This window comes from Photinus pyralis, unplaced genomic scaffold (genome assembly GCF_008802855.1).
Source record: "Photinus pyralis isolate 1611_PpyrPB1 unplaced genomic scaffold, Ppyr1.3 Ppyr1.4_LG2, whole genome shotgun sequence".
In the NCBI taxonomy this organism is placed as follows: domain Eukaryota; kingdom Metazoa; phylum Arthropoda; class Insecta; order Coleoptera; family Lampyridae; genus Photinus; species Photinus pyralis.
This window is the reverse complement of record NW_022170403.1, coordinates 5,179,876-5,204,621: the sequence shown is the minus strand read 5'-3', so window position 1 is coordinate 5,204,621 and position 24,746 is coordinate 5,179,876. Positions and strand designations below refer to the sequence as shown.

Genomic DNA, 24,746 nt, shown 5'->3' with positions numbered 1-24,746 from the left:
CTGAAAATCCTTAATAATGACCCAAAGGACTAACCGTGGTTTCCAACAGATGCAATTTTATTGTTCTCTATATCAGTGCATTTAACGCGTTTTCTCAATCAAATTATGGGTTTATTTCAGCCAAAATGATCGCTAGAGTAAGTAGTGAGTAAGTTTCATGTTTAAGTTCTGGATAATCAAAAAGCAACAAACCTATAATATTTCTAAGCAGAATAAACGGCATAAGTGAAAATTATGAGAAGCGAAAAAATACATTTGTTGCTAAAACTTTGTAAGAGACACAAAAAATTCCTTCCTTGGTGCAAGCGTCGACACCATAACGAACCAAATAATAAAAGAAGGATAAAGATCTGAAAGCGATACTCATCGAGACGGACGGGCGCACAAGGTGGCCACAGTAACAAATTTTTTTTATATTTGTGGAAATGCGCTAAGACCTTGTACGACCTTCTGTTAAAATTTTCGAAAAATCCGTGTACAAAAATTAAAAAAAAGTTCAATCTATGCAACCGAGATCCATTCCTTGACGTGATGTCTTCAATGCGTTTTGTAAGAAGCATCTTCAGGTAACATTTCGGAAAAAAAGTGGTAGGTATACAAGTAAGAAACTTAGCGACGCATGCACAACCTATTCTATTATTTTTGATACGTCTTTTCAATTTGATTTTATAGTAAGCATCTTAGCGTACAGAATTTTTACACAAAATAAACGGCAAAGGTGTAAAATTACAGTAGGTCCATGAAAAAAATTGATTTTCTATGATAACGTTTTTTAGTAATAAACACAGAAAACATTCCTTCCTTGGCGGAAACCGCGACACCATAAAGAACCAAATAGCGAAAAAAACAATAGCCCTTATGAGATCAAGTTCTATTGGCGACACATCCATAGGGACGGACAAAGTGACCATAATAGTTGTTTGTTTTGTAGAAATGTGCTAAACACACGAAAGATCTTCCTTCCTACTCAAACTTGTCACTGTTTCAAAAATTTCTGAATTAAAAAAACAAGTATTGGAAGGCATTGGCGGTTCTGTCTTTGTCTCAGCGTGAAAGTAGCCAGTATACGATAGCCAGTATACGCACCAGTACATCTTAAAACAACGAAAAAAAAAATTGCTTGATATTTTGATGTTGTACCTACTGGCTGGCGGTATGTGGAAGCTAGTCAATACACTGGTTACTGGATATCGATAACCAGCACATTAATATACATTTATTCACGATCATATTGTAATCAGTCTCATAATTGTCATTTTGAAGGATAAGGAAGTTGTGTTTTACAACACTTATTTTTCCAGGAGGGAGGAAAGTAGATTCTCGAGGTTAGTAATGTTCGATTCGAGGTTAGTAATATTTCATTATTCACGATCATATTGTAATCAGTCTCATAATTGTCATTTTGAAGGATAAGGAAGTTGTGTTTTACAACACTTATTTTTCCAGGAGGGAGGAAAGTAGATTCTCGAGGTTAGTAATGTTCGATTCGAGGTTAGTAATATTCATTACCTACCTCGATTTAGTTGCTAATATCCTAATGGATGGCGCTCTCATCGTAACTGTCTGACACAGATGACAGCTGATTTAGATGCAAATTGTTCAAAACCGCATTTTAAAAACAATTCTTATTCTTATAATGAGTAATATGGATTATTTTAAGCTCTGTGCTTTTTTTTGTAAATTGCAAATGAACGACCAAACGCGAAAATGTGAAATAAGTAAATGCGGACCGAAGTAAACACAAGTAGGAGTTGTGATTAACTTTAGCCAGATTACGGAGATGATGGTTTGTTTCACGTAATCTAAAACTAAACGATGGCGGTGCTAAATGGTTAAGTAAAAACAAAAGCAAAAAGAAACCGTTAATTATTGAAGGATAGGTAAGTGTATAAAACTCGAACTTGAGTTTAATGAAATTGATTGTTACTTTAGAGAGCCCATTACTGTTTAAATTTCTGGGTGGAAAAGTTCAATTCTTGTCCATAAGACATGGAAACATTGGGTTGCGCTTGCGACCCATGAGAAGAGCAAGGGATGGCAATTTATGGCATCATAATGTTGCATATCGGAGACGTCGTATAGCACTACCTGAAGAGGATACTGCCATACTTTGTTATTTTCGCGTGCCCGTAAAGCGAATGAGCCACTGGGCGACGTTATGGGCGACGAAACCTTCTGCTACCTCAGCCGATCTACAGCCACCGAACTGTTTTAAGTTGAAGAACTCCACTAGCACTTGCTAATATTGTAGCGATGAGATGCCAAAAACAATGTCCGTAGGTAATGTAGGTAATTTGTCACATTTTAGAAATAGATAATGCTATTTTTTAGGGCTATCGTATTGGAACAGGTGTTTAGTGACTACCTGATTGGATCTGGAGAATAAATCTTTCGTTATTGACATCTACACAGATTATAATACTAATATTGTAACCCAGTCTAAATCTGTAATCATAAAAGATCGCTGTAGGTACATTTTAGAATAATAAAACTGACATGGTCATTAGGCATTACCGCTTTAGGTTTGAATGTGGATCACAACATTATTTGGTCGTTCATAATGTGGATGATTTCTTTACCTTTACCTCATTAAAATAAGCAAGTAAAACATGAAGTTTTACCTATACTTTTTCCTGCCCACCATTGTTCATTCTCTTCAAAAATTCATTCGGGGAGTAAATTTTTTACTACACTCAATTTCCCTTATTTGAGGGGATGTACATTGAAATTCTTTAGTATGGCCCATTTTTTAACATGCATGTTAATATGAATATTAATTAGGTAAATTTCCAAATCTGTATTACCGACAACATTTTATGTAGGGCAATAATATTGCAGATGGCGCATAAGATGAATATACTATAAAGTATTTAAACAATGGTATAAATTTAGTGAATTATTTTATTTTTGATAATGGAATGATTATAATGATGATCGTGAATAAAATCGTATACGAACCTCGACGAAAGGTTATTTTTCTTAGAATATAATCACCCTCGGCGCTGCGCGCCTCGGGTGATTAAAATTCTTCGAAAAATAACCTACTTTCGCACTCGGTGCGTAATATACTATTACCTACCACGATTTAGTTGCTAATATCCTAATGGATGGCGCTCTCATCGTAACTGTCTGACACAGATGACAGCTGATTTAGATGCAAATTGTTCAAAACCGCATTTTAAAAACAATTCTTATTCTTATTATCAGTAATATGGATTATTTTAAGTTCTGTGCTTTTTTTGTAAATTGCAAATGAACGACCAAACGCGAAAAAGTGAAATAAGTAAATGCGGACCGAAGTAAACACAAGTAAGAGTTGTGATTAACTTTAGTCAGATTACGGGAAATGATGGTTTGTTTCACGTAACCTAAAACTAAACGAGCGCGGTGCTAAATGGTTAAGTAAAAACAAAAGCAAAAAGAAACCGTTAATTATTAAAGGATCGGTAAGTATATAAAACTCGAACTTGAGTTTAATAAAATTGATTGTTACTTTAGAAAGCCCATTACTGTTTAAATTTCTGGGTGGAAAAGTTCAATTCTTGTCTATAAGACATGGAAACATTGGGTTGCGCTTGCGACCCATGAGAAGAGCAAGGGATGGCAATTTATGGCATCATAATGTTGCATATCGGAGACGTCGTAGCACTACCTGAAGAGGATACTGCCATACTTTGTTATTTTCGCGTGCCCGTAAAGCGAATGGGGGCCACTGAATTGGCGACGAAACCTCCTGCTACTGCAGCCAATCTACAGCCACCGAACTGTTTTAAGTTGAAGAACTCCACTGGCACTTGCTAATATTGTAGCGATCATATGCCAAAAACAATGTCCGGTAATTAAATGTAATTTGTCACATTTTAGAAATAGATAATGCTATTTTTTAGGGCTATCGTATTGGAACAGGTGTTTAGTGACTACCTGATTGGATCTGGAGAATAAATCTTTCGTTATTGACATCTGCACAGATTATAATACTAATATTGTAACCCAGTCTAAATCTGTAATCACAAAAGATCGCTGTAGGTACATTTTAGAATAATAAAACTGACATGGTCATTAGGCATTACCGCATTAGGTTTGAATGTGGATCACAACATTATTTGGTCGTTCATAATGTGGATGATTTCTTTACCTTTACCTCATTAAAATAAGCAAGTAAAACATGAAGTTTTACCTATACCCTTTCCTGCCCACCATTGTTCATTCTCTTCAAAAATTCATTCGGGGAGTAAATTTTTTACTACACTCAATTTCCCTTATTTGAGGGGATGTACATTGAAATTCTTTAGTATGGGCCATTTTTTAACATGCATGTTAAATTAATATGAATATTAATTAGGTAAATTTCCAAATCTGTATTACCGACAACATTTTATGTAGGGCAATAATATTGCAGATGGCGCATAAGATGAATATACTACGTATAAATTTAGTGAATTATTTTATTTTTGATAATGGAATGATTATAATGATGATCGTGAATAAAATCGTATACGAACCTCGACGAAAGGTTATTTTTCTTAGAATATAATCACCCTCGGCGCTGCGCGCCTCGGGTGATTAAAATTCTTCGAAAAATAACCTACTTTCGCACTCGGTGCGTAATATACTATTTACATAGGACTATTTAGTAGTTCTACTGAATATATGTGTCGTAGACAAATAGTTATTTCAGGGAATTTTCCCGGGCAAATGCTATCTGGCTGGGCAAATGACTTCATCAAAATAATTTCTATTTAAAAGTCATTTGCCGAGGAAAATAGCATTTGCCGAATCCGTTGTTGGGCAATGACTTTTAATATTGAATGAACGCGTTGTGTATCTTCATCGGTGGTTTTCTATTATTGTATTGTTATTTCGTGAGTTTCAAGGTCAGATAAGTCAAACATTACATTCTTAATTGTTTATTTAAATTATAATTTTGTGTTACCAAACGATGTTTTTATTTTTACGCAGGTAAACTTACCCCGAAATTTCCGTACCCATTATTAATAAACCTTTTTTTTGTTAAAAACGCATAAAAACTAATTACTACATTTTGTTATTACTAGAATTTACGTTTTGTTAATTTTATAAGAAGTTTGTGTTTTTTAATAAAATAATAATCAAAGTGGATCGATCATATTAATATTAAAATTTTCATTTGCCTAAAATGGGCTTAGGCAAATGGTATTTGATTGGTTAAATACCATTTGCCTAGTCGAATGGCATTAAAAAACTAAAAAGAACCTTTTGCACAGGGAGATAACATTTTCCCGGGAAAATGCCATTTGCCTGAAATAACTATTTGCCTACCTACGACATATGCACAATCACTTTGTTTGATACCTTTAAGGATTGCCTTGTACTGGCTACTATCCAAATGCCGCTAGCCAGTACACGAGAAACTGATAACCAGAATATAAACAAACAGCAGTGCCATTTCGTGCTGTTTAAGGATTGATTAAATGTACATTCAGTTTTCTGATACCTTTTAGGATTACACTCGAGTACTGGTTACATTCAAAAATCTCGCTAGCCAGTAGGTACAGGGGATATTAAGGTCCGGCACATAAATAAGCAAAAACACAATTTGATACTTCCTAGGTAGTAAATATAGATTGAATCAATTGAGTGGTACCTTTAAGGATTACCTTCCACTACTGGCTATCGTCCAAATGCCGCTAGTCAGTACAAGGGAAATTCATATCTATGATATACGCATTAAACAAACAGCAGTACCATTTAGTACTGCTCAAGGACTGATTATTATATGTGCTTTCAGTTTTTTGATACGTTTATACGATTACACTATAGTCCTGTCTACCTTCTACATCTCGCCTCGCTAGCGAGTCCAGCAGATATTGATGTACGGTACTTACATAAATAAACAACAGTACGATTTTGTACTACCTAGGTAGTAAATGTAAATACGTAAGTAGTTGTGTGATAACCTTAAAGATATTGTAGCGAACATTCCAGAAATTTCCACAGACATCAAGGCGCCATGAAAGATTAGTCATCGGCGATAAAGTACGAAAGCGGATGCTTATTGCAGATCAGAGGAATTGTTAAAAATGAACGTAGACTACATAGAAGATGGAGAATCGATGCTGGTAGTTAGAATTCAAGATACAAAAACCAAAAGTCAAGAGTTGTTACCATTGTTGAGGCGGAGAAGAACTCAGTTATTTGGCATTATATAGGAAGAGCTGGATGTACTCTAAGGCCCTTTATAAATTGTGCTTTTCACATTACCTGTTCTTTCTGAATGTTTTACAAGAAATCAAAAATGAAGGATTAAAATTTTTTTAATCCCTAGGGATTAAGATTACCTATTAATGCAAAAAATTAGGGATTAAATCAATAAAAACGTGTCGGCATGGGAAAAACAATTTTTTTAACTAATTTATAAACAAGTATAAATTTAATCACGTCAAAGGCAAATAATGAAACGTTGTCGCTGTTTTTTAGGTAATTTCAAGGCATATCTGATTTATTGTAAAATGTACCTTTTCATTGTGTCGATTTCTACGGTTTTGAAAAACGGAAAAGTAATCGTATGAACAGATGTAGTGTTTTTTTTCTGAAAAAAACGTATTTAGACTTTTGCTCTAAAATAATTAGGGGGGCTAGTAATTGACTATTAAGAAATTACCATTGAAATCCCTATGCTGCGTCGCGCTAGGCACCGCCCTATATATTAGGGTCCTGCAACAGTGTGTCTGTATTTCCTAGCTCATACCCATCTCGTAAAAAATTTATAAATCGGTCTGTGTAAATGTCAACTATAGATAGAACTGACAGAATTTAGTTTAAGTTATACTATACCTACACAGGGTCATTCTTGACGAGCGTCAGTTAGAAAGATATGGAGAACCTTTGAAAATGAAACTAAACTGATAAGTCCTCTTAGGGTTTCGGCACATGATGAATTGAACTAAAATATTTTCAAGATGGCGCCACTTCCGCAAATACCGGACGTATAGCCATCAACTTTGTTTTTTTACATAGGGAGCCCCCATTTTTCCTACATTTTGGGATTCTACGTCGAATTTCGAGTACAACGATACCCCATAGTTGACCCTTGGCTCCAATAGCTTTGTCGATATTCAAGTTTTTATGTCAAACATTGAATTTGCGGGGGTAATTTTAAAAATTTATTATTTGAAAACGGTGAGAGATATTGCAAAACAGTTTTCACTGCTTTATTAAGGAAATATCGAATTTTCTTATGATATGCGTAACAGCTCTAAAACAGTTAGACTACGTCACTTTTTCAAAGCTCCCAACTTTTAAATTTAAAAAAAAACCCGCAACACCATTTGTTCAAATGGCACCCCCCATTTTTTTCTTCACTGTTCACCTTTAATTTGATACAAAATGTCAAAGGCTGCTTCAAACAGTTTCCGAGATATTTCATGTTTATATCGTTGTATCGTTGGTTCTCCATATCTTACTAATTGACGCTCGTCAAGAATGACCCTGTATAGGCAATAATATTTAGTTACACGGGATCTTTACACTACAAGATTTGTAGGAAATTTTCGTCTTGCTCACCACATATTTTCTCGTAAACTGCACAGTTTTGGAGATATCGGCGGAAAACCGCTTTTGACGGTCATCTTGGTAAGATGGCGGCCCCGGCGGCAAGTTTAGAATTGTGCATTTTATGAATTTTAGTTCTACGCACTCAAGCATACAAAATTTCTGTACTTCCCGAGTTATTTCCAGGTAAAAATCCTCAATGACTGGCCTATTAGCAGAACCTCTAAAAGTCGAAATAATTTCCAAACCGTATGTTATGCTGGCAAACTTTTTACGGCACAAACGAAGCACTAACCAACCCACCTAGTCTCGACATTTGTGCCTTCAATGTGCTGCTAACTTCACGGACCCGAGCATGATGGTGTGTAGTATTAAGGTGGACCCTCGGATGGACCCTTACTGAACATGAACTGGTTTTCTACGAAACGGGAGGCGCACAAAATAGGCACAAAACATACGTTTCAAGTCGATCCGATTGTAAGGGGTGCTACGATGAAGTTTGCACCTGCTTTAGTGTGTACGAAAATTATGATCTTCCAGTATTAAGTTGAATCCCCAACGAAAAATTTTGATTTTCTCGTAAACGAGAAGCGAACAACATTTGGGGATTGGAGCACAAATTTGGCACAAAATGAGCACAATATTTTGGCGATGGAACAAATTGGGGTGTCGATTTAAGGGTGCTAACTTAACCTAGTATCATATTATTTCCTTCCAAAAGGAACCACCGATAAATTTATAATTTCGATGAAAATTGTAAAAACTAAAAACACGTCTAGGTATTTAGATAGCTAGAGGGAAGTTGAAAGGCAGGTTTTAGTTTTAGCATTTACTCCACATCCCCAACGAACCATACAATAATAATTTGCATATACACGAGTGAGACCTCATTTTAAAGGATATGGATATAAAATTTCCCTTTACAAAAATACCAGCAACATCACATTTGGTCTGGTTATGAATTAATTAAAAAAAACCAAGGCAAACATAAAATAAATGAACTCTCATTATGTTTGTTGCTTTTCATTGTTTGTTGTTTATTTGTTATTAATTGTTCTGTTTTTGCTCTTTGCTTTCGTTGTTAGAGTTGGAGAAACTGCGCGAGCATTCAATGAAACTCATTGAATTTCAACATCAAATTGTATATTGACTGTCTGAAGTTTGAGCAATTATCAAAATACATTATATACAATCAAAACGTGAAATGTATAAAATTTATTTGTTTTGTATCGTTTTGGTTTTTTAAAAATTAATTCCTAACCACACCAACGTGATTTTGTCGATATCCATGTAAAAATAAATTTTATAGCCACATGGGAGGGTGCATATTAAATATTTTGAAACGTGATTGCTAAAACTAAGGTAAACATTTTATTAAACTTCCATCTAGGTATAGCTATCTAAATTGACGTGTTTTTCCAATTTTAATTTTTTTAAAATTAAAAGTCGGTACAAATTACAATTGCGATGGTTCGTTTTGAAATGAAAGCCCTCCATAGTTTACCGCATTTTTTAAAAACATGTAGGTATTCGCATTTTTACTCAATTTTCGTTTGTTTGTGATCACAAGTAGTTTTGTTTTTAAAATAAGAGTACATCTTTATTTAAAAATGCCCAAAAGAATTTGGCACAATGTCCCCAATCTCTTACAAATGATATCAATAGCCAGTAAATAAAAATTGCCAAATTGTTTTATTATTATTGCTGAAACCTTTGGAATCCGCAAGAAACATGGTCTATCTTCTCACAGTTTTTGGCAACCAACCGCGTTGCAGTCCAATATGTTGCTATCGATTAGAGCTTCGCAAAGAAACTTTCAAACAGGTTTTGGTTTACAAGTGAGATTTGGAAATAAATTTATAAACATTGAGAAAACATTTGAACTACGAAATAATGTGAAATATAAATTATGGAATCGGTGGATTTGACAGTAATCCAAAGTTCAGGATGAGTAATCCCAACTTTTAATTTGTGTCGGTTTAAAATAAGAAAATTATTCATATACTCTTATCTTTCGTGTACTTTGGATGTCTGCCTTTCTTAAAATAACTATCACTAAATCTAAAGTGAAAAGTCAAACTACACATAAGAGTACAATACTGTCTGTCTTACAACGTCAAAGACCAAAGAGTACTAATTTTTGATAAACATTGGAATATTTTGTAATGTTATGACTAAAATTTAGTTTCCAGTTCAAGACAGTTTAACTTTACGGCATCAAAAAGTATGAAATTGAGCGTTGTCAGATAGGCTTCGCTTCAATTATTACCGTCGCATATTATAGGGTCATGATGAAAATATAGGAATTATAACGATTAATTGCAAGGATTCCTTCTGTACAAAAATATGTACCTACTCCTATGTAAATACACAAGACGTCAATACCTAATAGTTTGCACTCAAATTTGTTAGTGATGTAGTTGAACGTTTGCTGTAGGACTTGTACTATTTGATTTTACAGGCAAATGTAAAAGATAATATAAATGAAAAAAAAAGTGAAACGTCACCTACCTATATTGTGCTAACATGTATGGCGATACTATTATTATTATTAGTAGGTACCTACATTAGCCTTTAATCAAGAGGGGTGGTAAGGTTGTAGAGAACTCAGAACAAAAGAAAATAAACAAATATTCTGAACCTCGTTCTGAACTTACTGATCGAATCATTTTCTACCCTCTTGGTGTAGAGACATTTGGAACTTGGGGCCCTTCAGCTAAGTCATTTATTATGGACATAGGACGGAAAATTTTTGAGAAATATAGAGATAGTCGTTCAAGTGAATTTCTTAAACAGCGTATAGGTAAGTCTAGAAATTCAGAGAGGTAATGCAATATCCGTTCTGGCAACAATTCCATATCAAAAATGTTTCAACGAAGTTTTTTATATTTTACATTGAACTTACTTTGTTAAACGATACTATTTGACATACAGGTGCAAATCTTCGTTTTAGAATAGCTTAGGTCCTAGTGGTCCTACAACATAGTGTGAAATAAGACATGTGGGTGGATTTTTTTGATATACTGTGTATTTAGTAAGTTTTCGCTATACGCGCAATGCAACTTCCAGTGAAATGCTATGATCATTGTAATGCCATCATTTACTCAGGAAATGCCCTCGAAGGAGTTTACGGTATTGTGTACAGATGGCAACACCTATGAAACCGACGAGTTGAACCAAACTTATTAAGCCCCATTCCAACGTGATCAATTGATTGATTTCTTTTATTATCTTTATGTCCTTCTATGTTATTGTGACCTCATAATTGTCCAGTTTTTAGATGTATAATACCTATGACGCCCAAGGGAATTATCATAATTCCCAAGGGTGTTATTTTTCTGTCATTCGTTTCTATCACAACATTTAAGAAAAACAGTCATTATTTGAAGGATTGTCAAATTTTGTACGGTCGGTGTACTAATTTAAATTAATAGTCATATATGTAAAAGAAGTTTATATGTACATAGCTATATTATGTTAATAGTTACCTACACAGATATTATAGACAGTTGAAAGACTCCCATGCTCAAATCGTACATATACTTATTTACATATTTGTGAACAATCAGCTCGTTTTTTTAGTATCAAGTAAGTACTTGGTCCATAAAGAATTGTCCAAACGTCCAGAAATCGCAATATTGGCATATCGAAAATGTATCACGATTTTTTTTTATAGTCGGAAAGTAAAAATGGCAAATGCATAGTGACCGTCAGAATCAACCGCCAGCCACCTGCGTAAAATAGAATGTTTATATTTTTGAACTAAAATTCAAATTGTAGTAAACTGGGACATAAAACGTTGAAGGCACCACGCCCATAGCCGACGTACAGCTCTCGTGCCCGATGCCCTCGGACTGGACTTTGTCGGCCTCTGGCGTTATTTCCATTATAACGCCCTTGATACCTTAATTACTATTATTTTATTACTATAATTTCTTATTACGCATCCATACAGAAGTGCAAAAAGTAACACCTGTAGTTTGATCAATATACCTACTTCCTGTTTTTCAAGTAACAACTGATGTGTGTGTGTGTTGCCTAAACACACAAAACCTATGCGAGCGCCCCTAGTGTCCATGAACCGTAACAGCCGTGGGCGACGGTCGTCTTTAAAATGATCTGTGTTTTATCAAATTTACTGCGAAACTGCTCAAACTTTTGTAACCACGCAATTCACGGAGAATTGTGAAGCAAATTATACCCCTGCGATTGAGGCATCTATCTAATTATGCAATATACTGGAACGCGCGTTCCGTCGTCCAGCGCGATCCGAGAGAGAGGGCTACAAGGGGGATCTCTGTCCTACTCTCGCACATGTATAGAGCGGCCTATTTGATATGTTTTGAATTTATATTACTGATCAGTTTCTCAATGAGTGACAGTGACAGAAATCCCCCTTGGACTATCTCTCTCGACGCGCTACGTTTCTATGGCAGAGACCTGCAGTGCGCGTTCCAGTTTTAATTATAGTTCAGTGATCGGGCGCGTCCCCAGGTGGCGGTTAGGGGGACGCCCATCCAGACACCTGAATGATCGTAAAGTGGTGTGTACTTCGGTGTGGGTAGTGAAGATTATAGTGGCTCGCCAGGGCTAAAACCCAGACTGGCAGCCACGATTGTCTCCTCCTCCTAAGTCAAGGTGTTAGCGACCGTGCCGAGGACTGCGTGGCACTGGAGTGCAGTGTCGATAACGGTGCCCCTCGGATACAGGGCTGCCTCTGAGAGGTGGCTCCCTTCCTTCGGGAAGGGACTGGCAGCCAAGTCCTGGGCAAGCGGTTCTGCCCAGGTAACCTAACGGTCCCTATTATTATGCCCTTGGGATGGCCCTGGGAGGGTCCTCCTCGTATTTGGTGTCGGTGAGGCATCCTATCAGGCACTCCAGCGGCAGAACTTTCAGGCACACGCGGGGGTCTCGCGCGTCACTTTTGTGACGAAACCGAGTGCTCGATTAAGAGGTATGGCCCAGGAGGAGGACTATCTTAATTATAAGATGGACAGCCAACTGAACCCGAGGACTTGCATTTATGTCGATAAACGGATCGAGTCATCGAGTCTTATCTAATGGCTGATTTCTGTTTCAGGAATCTCGTAGCTCTAAGACTGCAGCTGAAAGATGATAGAAGACAGAGCAGACACTTGGTGGTCTGCTCAGCCTATCTTCCGTACGACTCGGAAGAGGCTCCACCAACCAAGGGGCTGGATGAGTTGAGTACTGTCGAAATAGTGGGCTCCCTCTTGAGGTTGGCTGTGATTCAAACGCACACATGTTGCGTGGGGCAGCACGGACACGAACTTGAGGAGCCACCACCTTCTGAAGTACTTACAAACAACTGATTTGACTGTTTTAAATCATGGACTAGAGATTTAGTCTTTATATGCAGTAATGGTGGAAATGGATGAAATGCTAGAGAAGATTAGATGGAATCCCAAGAGACGGTAACTAATTACGTGCAGTTCAGAATTGTTAGATCTAAAGCTTCGCAGCTCCTAAAACCTGGCAATGCTTCATCACTCTGGGAAGTCCTACTTGGATAACCGAGATGGGGCGAGGAACGTGCACATTCTTCCAAACGGACGTCTGGTAGCGACTTCTCCCTACCGAACAAAGGGTGACGCCCACCGTCGATGGAAACTATGGAATGAGCTACCCAAAGAAAAGAAAAAACGCCGCCAAAAATATGCGAGCCAAGTCGATACCCTGAACAAGTTAAGTTTTATGTAGCTAGTTATGATACCAACCTTGTACAGTTTTGTGAGGAACATTTCTGCAGACGATATATCCGAGGATATATCTTCTCGCTGAGGAGTATGGTGCCCAGCGTGAACAGCAAAGAAGAGCGCTTTTGAAACACTTTAAATGCCGTGTGGCGCAGTGGAGTTGAAGCGCGACTGCGGGAGGAAGGGTACCTGGTACAGATCCGGGTTCTGGCATTATTTGTAACTGTCTAGTGGGTTTGGCTGGTAGAGCAGCCTTGGCTGAACTCCCACCTACTTAAAAATAAAGGGCAAAAATAAATAAAAATAAATAGATGCATCCAAGCTTGGAAATTCACGACAGCAATGACATGCCATCACTTCCTGTGGTATAGCGCAAGAGAACAGGATATTCGTTACTACTCCCTTTGGCCAGTTCCTCTGCACATCATTGTGGATAGGAACAAAGACTATCTTTCTTGAAGTACCGGTCAGCAATCAATCAAACTTAGTTTGCCAGTATTTTCTCGAAGTGATGAAGAAGCAAAAGGAATACATCTGTATCTGTAGGCGTTACCCTAGTATCCGCTTCCTCGTGCAAAGCTTCTTGGTAGGAAATTTCTGTCATCTGTCGGTTAGACTTTTCTTTCATCACTGAAACCTCCAGCAATCAGCAGTACGCCGTCAAGGTGATGCGACAAGAACTCGATCAGATTTGTTTTGTTTTCCTCAAATTTAACATCGCGGATACCTATCACACGACGCACAGGAACCAAAATGCTTGCCAAAACAGAAATAATTTAATAATTACATGATGTGAAGAAATTTTAACAGTGGCCACCATAGCACTATAAAACACATAATAAAAAAAGGTTTCCACTTATACGAACTTTGACGTTAGAAAAACTATGAAATCATTGTTTAAACATTTATTCGCCTTACGTACATCAGGAATACCATTATAATCCGTTTTTAGATCGAAAAAATCGGTCGCATGAGTGAAAGGATCAACATTTTCGGAAAATGGACGCCATTCTGTTGAGATTTCGAGGTGCCAAGTCCAAATTAGTAAAAAACGCCTATTTGGTCAAATGTTGTCTGAAATGCCTCCAGAACTTCTTAAACCGCTGTTTTTTTATAAAAGTGAACCAGTTTATTTAGGAGCCAAAGCTGCGCAATAGCGAAGCGATAGCGACACAATTTCGACATGCCGCAAGTAGGCGACAATACGGACCGTGGGCGACATGGAGTTGTCCTACCAAAGCAACGTGTTTTTTACATTCAATTTAGTGAACTGAACACTGAACAGCGTCATTAAGTAATGAAGACAACGATGTGATAATATTAATAATAATATAAGAAATAATAAACAAGAAACACCGACCATAATAATAATTCTCAGAAACAACCCACTCGTATTCAACCGAAACGCAACAACCTAAACAGCACTACTAGCTCACAAAATGCTGTAATATCTCCACCCATAACCCAAGCAACAACACAAATACAACCTCAAGAACAAAGAAACACCATAAATACAAGTAAGGCAACATGTACCACAAAGACAGGTCCACCTAATAAAGTTACACGTCCTAGCACAGTTAAAAAACACAAAACTCCGTCCCACAAACACACCACGTTATCACAACCCACTCGTATTCAATCCAAACGCAAAGCCAAAGAAACACTTACACAATAAACTCCATTTAATAAAATTACAGGAATTATTATAATGATTTTTTGTTTGTTTTGTTTTCCTCTTTCCTGATAGCGTTGGCTATTGTGCCCATCAATAGGTATGTTGGTAAGTATGAATTACATACTATCCCTAGATTTAAATGTACGTGTGTGATTTTTTTTTTTTTTAGGACCCTACATAACCTCACCAGACACAGACACAGACACTAATCGTTACTTGATTTTAATCCGTGCGATTAGTTAACCAGGCTAGACCTGAGCTCTCACAAGAAACACCGACCATAATAATAATAATAATACACCAATATTGACACACAACCCTACTACACATACACACCAACAACAGTCATAGAAAACCAAGACAAAAATATATTGGGATCGAACCATACACACTGACAAAACAATTACACACAATCGCCCAGACATCACATACACAGACAAGCATAACAAAACAACATACCTAATCGCATCAGCATATCAAACGACGACAACATTCATAAAAAACACCCCTGTGGGTTCGGGGATAGAATAGGCCCACTCCCGTCCTGGAGGTCGTAAAAGGCGACCAATGACCGAGAGACGACTAGTCCAACCGCCTCTCGTAAACCCCGTCTTTGTTCCAACTCCTAGCTTACCTTCCCGCCCCTCTCCTCATTTTTTCCTGTCTACCTAACCCGAAACCCTAAGGTGTGAGCGTGCCGAGGGGATGCATGGTTCTGCGTGAGTGAGCCACTAACGCCGGTTACTTCACCTAAAGAGGCGTGTGGTCCCTGCGACAAAGGGAAAAAAACACAAATGGATAGACAAACCAATAAGGAAATTATACCCCAGGTGGGTACGGGGCTTGACCCTCACTCCCATCCCGGATCTCCGGGCTGCTCCAAGGATTCGGGGGGGGGGGGCACCTATCGGTTCTCTTCCACTCAAGAAAAGAAAGGTCTTGACGTGGACCTCCAAAAATCAACTTCGAGTGATATTTTCGCTCGTAGTACAAAGCTGTGTAGAACTCCTCCTGAGGAGTCGAGTTCCACAGTGGGAATAAACATCAGTCCGACTAATGTAAACATGGAAGACACAATAATTGAAAATTTAATCGAAATGGCACAAACGGAAACGAACCGAACCACAACAGAGGATAAGTCAGACGAAGAAGAAGAGATCTCAGAAGTAACGCGGAAAAGAAAAAGGCATAAAAAAAGACATAGTCCAAAAAAGAACCAAACGCAGAACAAACAAAACGAACCAACAGAGAAATACCATATTATCAAGATCGACGCTGATGGCTATCAAACCTTATCCCCGTTTGCAATACAACGAAAGATATACGAATGCGTGGGAGGTCAAATAGAAATTAAAAAAATGGGTGTAGGAATATTAGGAGTTCGGGTAGAAACCGAAGCACAAGCCCAAAAACTAAAAGAGTTGCACACCATACTAGGGAAATCGGTAGAAGTGCGACCCAACGATAGGTTGAATAAATCAGTGGGAGTAGTGTTTTGTCCAGAATTTTCAGCTTGTTCTGAAGAAGAGTTAAAGGGAGAACTGTTAGATCAAGGAGTCATAGACGTATACAAGATGTCGAAAAGGGTAGGTAAAGAGATACAACCATCTCATACCTATAAACTTACCTTTGGAAAAAGTGTCCTTCCACAAGATATAAGAGCAGCGTACCTTAAACTAAAAGTAAGACCGTACATTGGACCCCCAAGGAAATGCTATCAGTGCCAAAAATTTGGACACCTAGCAAAATACTGTAAAGCTGTTCCCACATGTAAATGTGGAAAAGGGCTACGCTCAGATGAAGAAAGGTGCGCAGACCCACCTAAATGTGTGAACTGCGGAGGACCTCACACAAGGGATTACACCGGGTGTCCTATATTCATAAAAGAAAAAGAAATCATGCGAGTTACCACTATCCACAAAAACTTATCATTCCCAGAAGCCAGGGTCATGGTATATGGCAAGTCATACAACTCTGCAAATGAAACATTTGCCGATCGCGTTAAAAGGATCCCTCAAAACAAAACGACAGCAACGACACACGACATTCAGCAGCAGGACCTGCCGAATAAGAGCACTGTACATATCCCCCCTATCCAAACTGGAAACAAAGACGAAAAAACTACCAGAAAGATGCCTCCCCAAAGAAGTCTCTCGAACTGGACGTATGACCAGAGCGAAACAGATTTGGAGATGGAATCAGTAAATAGTACTGCGAGTGGATCAAAACCACTAAATTTAGAAGGGGAACACAAAAACAATAATTCCGATGGACCATTACAAGAACCTACACCACCAAGCTCCAGTCAGAGCAAAAGACCTAGAGGATATCCCAAAGGGGTTCCCCGATTGAGTCAAAGGAAGAACCCTGACATTACAACATACGAGGCGCAAAAAACAAAAGTAACACTGTTATACTTACCTGTGATAGTGATACTTATACTTACTATTCTGTGATATTATAAATTTATTATCCTGTGATATTGATTAATCTTTGATAAGATACTGTAATATTAAATGCTTTATTCATCTACTAACATCTGTGATAATCATTATCTATTTATGTTTATTGTTTATGTCTACAACCTATTTGTTTAAGCTCGTTTATATGTTCATAGTTTATTTACAACGTATTTATTGCCACGTATAATATGTGTGTATCAAATAAGTGAAAAAAAAATGAATAACGACTCAATAATTCAATGGAATATTCGGGGACTCAAAAACAAATATCACGAACTAAAGCAAATAACAAACGAGCATAACCTTGTAGTGCTTGCCCTTCAAGAGAGCAAGCTGAAACCAAATGAAGATTACACATTTAAAAATTACAACATCTTTAGAAAAGATGCTAAAATCAATGATGGAGGAAGAAGCCATGGAGGAGTCGTCATAATGACAAGATACGGGATACACAGCAAGGAAATTGCTACCACCACAGAACTGCAAGCATGCGCTGTTAGTATCTACACACCTAAATAAATAAATATATTAAACATCTACTTACCTGATCAAACATGGAAAAAGGAACAACTGCAAAGTTTAATTAAACAAATCCCACGCCCATGTTTAATACGTACTGGGCGACTTCAATTGTCACGAGAAAATTTGGGGATCAGCATACAATACCGCAAAAGGGTTATTACTAGAGTCCGTAATCAATGATTCAAACCTGACAATCCTTAATAGTGTACAAAGTACGCATATCAACGAGGCAAACGGAACCATGAGCGCAATGGACTTATCATTAGCGTCGCCAAATATATCGTTCGCCGTAACGTGGGAAGTAACAGACGACCTACACTATAGCGACCACTTCCCTATTTTAATCGACCTTGGAGCTCGTAGGGCTGTACATAAATCAGAACCGAAATGGGCTATTAAAAAGGCGAACTGGGAAAAATATCAAAGCACACTTAACTCCGCTCAATTTGACCTCACAAACAATAACATAGTCGATAATTTAACAAAAGCAATACATCAAGCCGCGATAATAGCCATCCCAAAAATAGCAAACATAAAAAGAATGTGTCCAGTTCCATGGTGGTCGCCTGAAATTGCGGAAATAAATAAAAAGAAAAAGCGCTTGCTGCGGATATACAAAAAACATAGAACTGCAGAAAACCTAGGTATTTTTAAACAGGTGAGAGCACTTGAAAGGAAAATGAAGCGTGCTGCACAACTTAAGTCTTGGCGCGAGTACACATCCACGATTACATCCCATACGGATCAGGCACAAATGTGGCGTAAGGTAAAGAACATAATTGGAATAATACACCAATATTGACACACAACCCTACTACACATACACACCAACAACAGTCATACAAAACCAAGACATAAAAATATATTGGGATCGAACCATACACACTGACAAAACAATTACACACAATCGCCCAGACATCACATACACAGACAAGCATAACAAAACAACATACCTAATCGACGTCAGCATACCAAACGACGATAACATTCATAAAAAACACCAAGAAAAAATTGAAAAATATACACCCCTCGCGCAAGAAGTCCAAAGAATATGGAAACAGGATAAAGTTTTAATACTTCCCTTTATTATATCTGTTACAGGTCTCACACACATCACATTTACACCAAACCTACAAACACTACAACTACCACCACGCACACACACACTAGCACAAAAATCCGTTATCCTCAAAACATGTAATATAGTGCGATCTTTCCTACACTGGCAATAAAATAACAATAGGTATCAGTGGTACTTGGTGTTCACACCCGTCCATTGATGTAACTCCACAAAAGTGAGAAATTAAAAAAAAAATTAAAAAAAAAAAAATAATAATAATAATGTTTATTAGACCATTAGACCATTTAACATGATATTGATCAAGTCAATGACAGAGGTTGTGTAAAATATCACATAACTAAATAATATATAACATACATAATTGTATTACTAACGATACCAAATGTAATTAAGTACACGAATCTGACAAATACTCTTCCACTGAATAGTAGGTAACACTGGGACAATAAAAAATGCATTACCTGAAACTTAAATTGTTTATGTCGGGTTTCAGACTTGAAACATTCTGGGAGTTTGTTAAAAAGTAATGAGCCCATATATCTCGGATTATTTTCTGACATACTTAGTCTATGCGCAAGAATGCAGAAATCCTTACCACGCCGTGTATTGTAACTGTGATTATAGTTATTAACAGAAAACTCCTTTGGATTTTCTTTTACAAACATCAGAATTGCGATGCACTGTGGTACTTACGAAAGAGAAAATATTCTACAAAGTCTAAGAAAAGGAAATGGAGGGCGCTTGATTGCTTTAGTGCTTTCACTGCAAGAAACAAAAAAACAAAATGTTTGTTGCAAAATGTTTGTTGCTGCTAAGGGACTGATCAGTGCATCTACTTTTTAAATTAAATGTTTGTTCATTTTTCTGTTGTGCCATGATATTCATTTCCGTGTTCCTCATTAAAAATGCAAAGTACCACTGCCACACACCTTCACAACTGAGTTGACCTGTCGAGTGTCGAGTCGCACTGCAAGTGCAAGTCTGCAACAAGAAAGGAAGAAACCGACATAACTACACGAGAGTCTTCTTTACTGAAGTGGTGGTGGGGTATACGTATATACAGTGTATACAGTGAATTTTTTTTAAATGCGAACATAGGAGTTTGCATGCAATGTAATTTCCCTATGTTCGATTTTTAAAAAAACACATCAATCTATTGAGTAGTTCAAATGAGTAGTAGATACAATTGACAGCTGTCACATTTTTGAAAATACCGCCGTCCAATTTAATTACGAAATCGGTTAGGTTATTGCTTACAATGCCAAGGAGGACACTTCCAACATTTATTGTAATTGTTTTCGGTATTTATTTTCTTATTTTCTTCATTTATGTATTGAATAGATCAAATTAGTAGAATACTAGGTGCACAAGACCTACAAATAATTGAAGGTTGGTTCACAATGAATTGCGATGTCAGCGCGTGCCATGTGAAGTCAAGTTATCGTAAGTTTAAGAAAATTTATCCTAAAGTTGCTATGGCCTCACACGGCTTATTCAAAACAATCTTACCGAGTGCTCTTCATCATAAAGACTATCAGTTGCTGTTCATAGTCACACAAGTTGTACGATTTGGAAATGTGAACCGCGCACACCTCATAGATTGATGTGTTTTTTTTTAAATCGAACATAGGGAAATTACATTGCATGCAAACTCCTATGTTCGCATTTTAAAAAAATTCACTGTATAAACCAGATACATCGATTTTGAGCGAGAAGGCCATAAGTAAGCACGTAAGTAAGCACCTAAGTAAATAGTGACACATTCTTATTCAAAATTTCCTATTTCTAATTAGGCTAACTAACCTCAAATGGTCTAATCACAGTGATACAATCAAATCAAGCATCATATACAATCGTATCAGATTAAATATCGACAAGTTGGCTGATATCTATGAAAGATTTAGGTATAGGGCAATAATAAGCATATGAGTGAATAGAAGACCAAACCAACAAATAAGCTAATGTTGCAAAATGTTTTACTTGGGATTTACATCAACTACAAAACCTTAAAATTTCTTTTCCTTATTCTTTATTTTTTATCTCGGCAACATCTCATAACACATAAAAGGATGAGACTAACAGCATTATTTTCTGCATAGTTCAAGATGTTGGCAGAATCAGTTCCTAGTAGGTATTAGCATTGAATAAAAACACTATTTTTATTCAATGGTATTAGGTACGTTCAACCGTTTTAGAATGGCAGGCTCTTGAGGACTTTAATGGCTTTTAAAGATTCCAAAACCTAAAATCTACAGACCTTAAAGGACTGAGAAGCTCGAATGAGGGTAAAGGCTTTAAAAGCTCAGAAAGACTCTATAGTCCTTCTGTACAAAGCTCTTAAAAGCCTTATGAAGACTCTTGGATATATTAAAAGTTTCTTACAGTCTAATATTGACTTTAAAACTAAAAACCAAAAAATAGAGAATAAGTAAAGTAAAGCTTTATAAATATCTGGAGGGCTTTCGCCCTCACAGGCTCTTCATTAAAGACGCCTACAGACTCTAAACATCTTAAAGACTTATAAAATCTCTTCATAGCTCAACGAAACTATCTAGAAGGTTCTGGAGGATTTTGAAGACTCTTCAAGACGTTAAGCGACTTTTAAAAAATCCCTAACAGATTCTTAAGAACTTAATCAAATGGCTAAAATCGTCCTATAAACTCCTTAAAGACTTTGGAAACTCTCGGAAACCCTTAAAGACTCAAAAGTAATTTCTGAAAGCTCTTGAATATCTATAAGTTTCAAGCATTTTGAAAGACTAAAAGCTAATTAGGTAAAGGCGTTCCCTGAAAGTTTCTTGAATAGTTTTAAAAACCTTAATTGGCCCTTGAAAACCGTGATACACTTGGAGCCTTTTATAAGCTGTTTGAAACTGTTGGCAACTCTTGGGAACTGTAAAACAATTGCGTGCCATATGTATATTGATAAATGAACGCGTACAACGACTGGACCTCGGACTGGACCAACAACTGAGCCTGAGATGCTATGGACAGTCGATGTGAAACATAGTGCCTTTTGACAACCTGCTACCTATGGTTAGTGAGGTACCCTAAGCAAGCAGGTACGTAATAAAACGCGCTTTGTCACCAAATCAGGTTGTAGTAGATGTGATATGGATATCATTTATGTTATCCTATAAGCAACGATGTTAAACAACTATGCCCAGATTTAAAGCCCGACTGTGCGAAACACTGAAACTGGACACGTGCGTATTTATTTGTATTTTTTCAAAGACTTTTGACAAATCCGTAAGACGCTTATGGTGATATTTGCAACCTTCCAATCTTCAGAAAATATCTCGGCTACGATAGAACTGTTAAGCAAGAACACAAGGTGTGGAGTATAATCAACAAAAGAATAAGCATGTTAATACACTAATATACCGCCAATTTAGTGTTTATAAAAAAAGTAGCGCTTATATATTCAATTCGGTCGATCGGTCGGTCGGCTGCACACATTTTTGAAGTATCTCTCGAAGAAATCATCGTAGAATGCTCGGATTTGAAGCATTAGCTTTATGTCACAATTCTTTGCATGCAGATTATATTTCAGCACAAAAAGTTTCCTTCATAATGAAACTGTAGCATAAAATGGGTTTACTAATAAAACATCAATCCGTCGCACAAAAACGCTCGTAAGAAGTTCGACGCATCGAGAACTTTCCAACTTGTTTAGCAATCTTAATATATGTAAACGAGCACATTGCAAATGTGTTGCCTAAATATATTATGTCAAGACTACCCTTAATTAATATTAAAGTAATTAATATTTCTGTCCGTTTCTATCATATTATGGAGAGAGCGCATGCGCACTCTCTTACATCGGTGCGTACACCACGAGCAGCTGTTACGCTGCGTCCTTCTCTTTCATACGGAACAGTACGATTGTCGCAATTTTAAGTAGCACGCGAGAGATAAACATTGTATTGTTTCCCTGTGAAAGATTTTCTTCATACCGCAATACGTAGGGACTAAAAATCACAACAGCCACGACAGCTACGTCCAAATTTTTGCAATTTTCTCACCAATTGCGGTGGGGAAACGAAACGGAACAATGCAATAGAAGAATTATATATTACATTTTGGGATATGTGGTGATGGCGGTGAGTGCTCAACATCTCTATGGCTACAGCTCCATTTCGTTGGGGAATATCTCAAATTGTTTGAAAATCTGGAGCCAAAATACCTATAAGTAGGTACCTACTACTCGAATAATAAAAATAGTGTTATTTTGTGTAGTTCGGATATGGCTGATTTTTTATTGTTCGAAAAAAAAGTTAATTGAAAATATCGCTACTCCTGCATTTGTATTTAATTTTCATAACAAACAATTTTAATTAGAGAACTGGAAAAATATTTACTTTTTGCGATTGAACGAATAAAACAATAAAACTATAAATAACATTGAAATATTTCCTTTTCATTTATTCAACAAGTATATTATCGTCTCGTTTTGGGATGTTGCTTTAGTTGTAAAACGTGGATAGCTTTATAGGCATAATTTCTGTTATTTTCCGAAAGAAATCAAAGTGTTCCACAACTCTTAGAAAACGATTTTACATTTTACTTTTAGTTTTACGTAAGTAAATTAAGTGAGATTAATTGCAGATTACAATAATCGTTTGTTAATGATGGTGTAACAAACAAATCATTGAGTAATTAATTCCTAAACGATAGCAATAGCTATGGTAACGAATAGAACTGCATTCGTACGGTTTTCTGAATAAAAGTGCTTGTGCATACTGCAGATTACACTCGTTAAAGAATGATGGCACCCGCACCCTTATCTAGCTGCTATTAACTATACTAGTCTTATATTTGGTAATTTAATTCTCATTTATTGTCAAAAGTGGTACCTATTTAATTAGATTATACTGGGGAAAGTTACTTACTGATTGTACACTACACAACGCGTTTCTTTGAGCACTGGTAGCTTACTAACAATCAAGGATCATTACGATTGTACCTTAACCCCAGACGACTGATAAATGTATTTGTTAAGTTACATTTTTTATATCATGTACATTGATATTAGGGGAGCAGTTAAGAGATAAAGCGCTTGTTATAACTGAACGAAAGGTATTTTAAAAAAATCTCTATTTCCGGTCGGGATTTGTTCGCAAATGATGTGCGAATTCTTCAGTAGACAAAAGGTACCTAGGTACTTTAACCATAATTTGGTAGTCGGTTCAACCATTGCCTGTCGATAGATACAGACATACATATGTTTGTCTTATGTATGGATCCAGATATAACGGGCGATCAAAAATGAGTTGCTGCGAGTCGCCTTTGGAAGTTCATTTCCCATGTAAACAAAAATTCCAAAGGTGACTCGACCAACAACTCATTTTTGATCGCATAGTATTTTTTAAATTAAATATTGTAGATAAGTCAAAGCTCAAAGCTAGTGAATTTATTACTTTGTTTACAATGCTAGTAAGTATACAGGATGGCGTATAGAAAATAATACACATTTTATTGTTATTTTCGGATAGATAAAAGGAATTTTTTAGCGCTATGCTCGAAACATCTACAGTTTTAAATTGAATACTTAATCTGGATTTAGTTTCACATTTTACATTGAAGCTGCAAAGACGATTCCTTTATTAACGAGTACCTAAAGCTAGAGTTGATAATTTTGGACTTTCTGTCCGTCCGTCCGTCCGTCTGTGTATCTACATGATAACTCGCGAACGGTTTCGAATTTTGCAATTCTGTTTTCAGTATAATGTTTATCATCAATTCATAATCCAAGGAAG

At 36.8% G+C, this 24,746-nt stretch overlaps 1 protein-coding gene across 1 annotated transcript in view; it reads right to left on the bottom strand.

The window, feature by feature from the left end:
* LOC116162881 (lipid storage droplets surface-binding protein 1-like) overlaps positions 1-23,976 on the bottom strand; it is a 28,544-nt gene extending 4,568 nt beyond the window's left edge. Inside the window, exon 1 of the mRNA XM_031476641.1 lies at positions 23,880-23,976. Within this exon, the coding sequence (XP_031332501.1) occupies position 23,880 (1 nt within the window). The 5' untranslated portion in view covers positions 23,881-23,976. The remainder of the gene's footprint in view (positions 1-23,879) is intronic.
* Between the last annotated feature and the right edge of the window lie 770 nt (positions 23,977-24,746).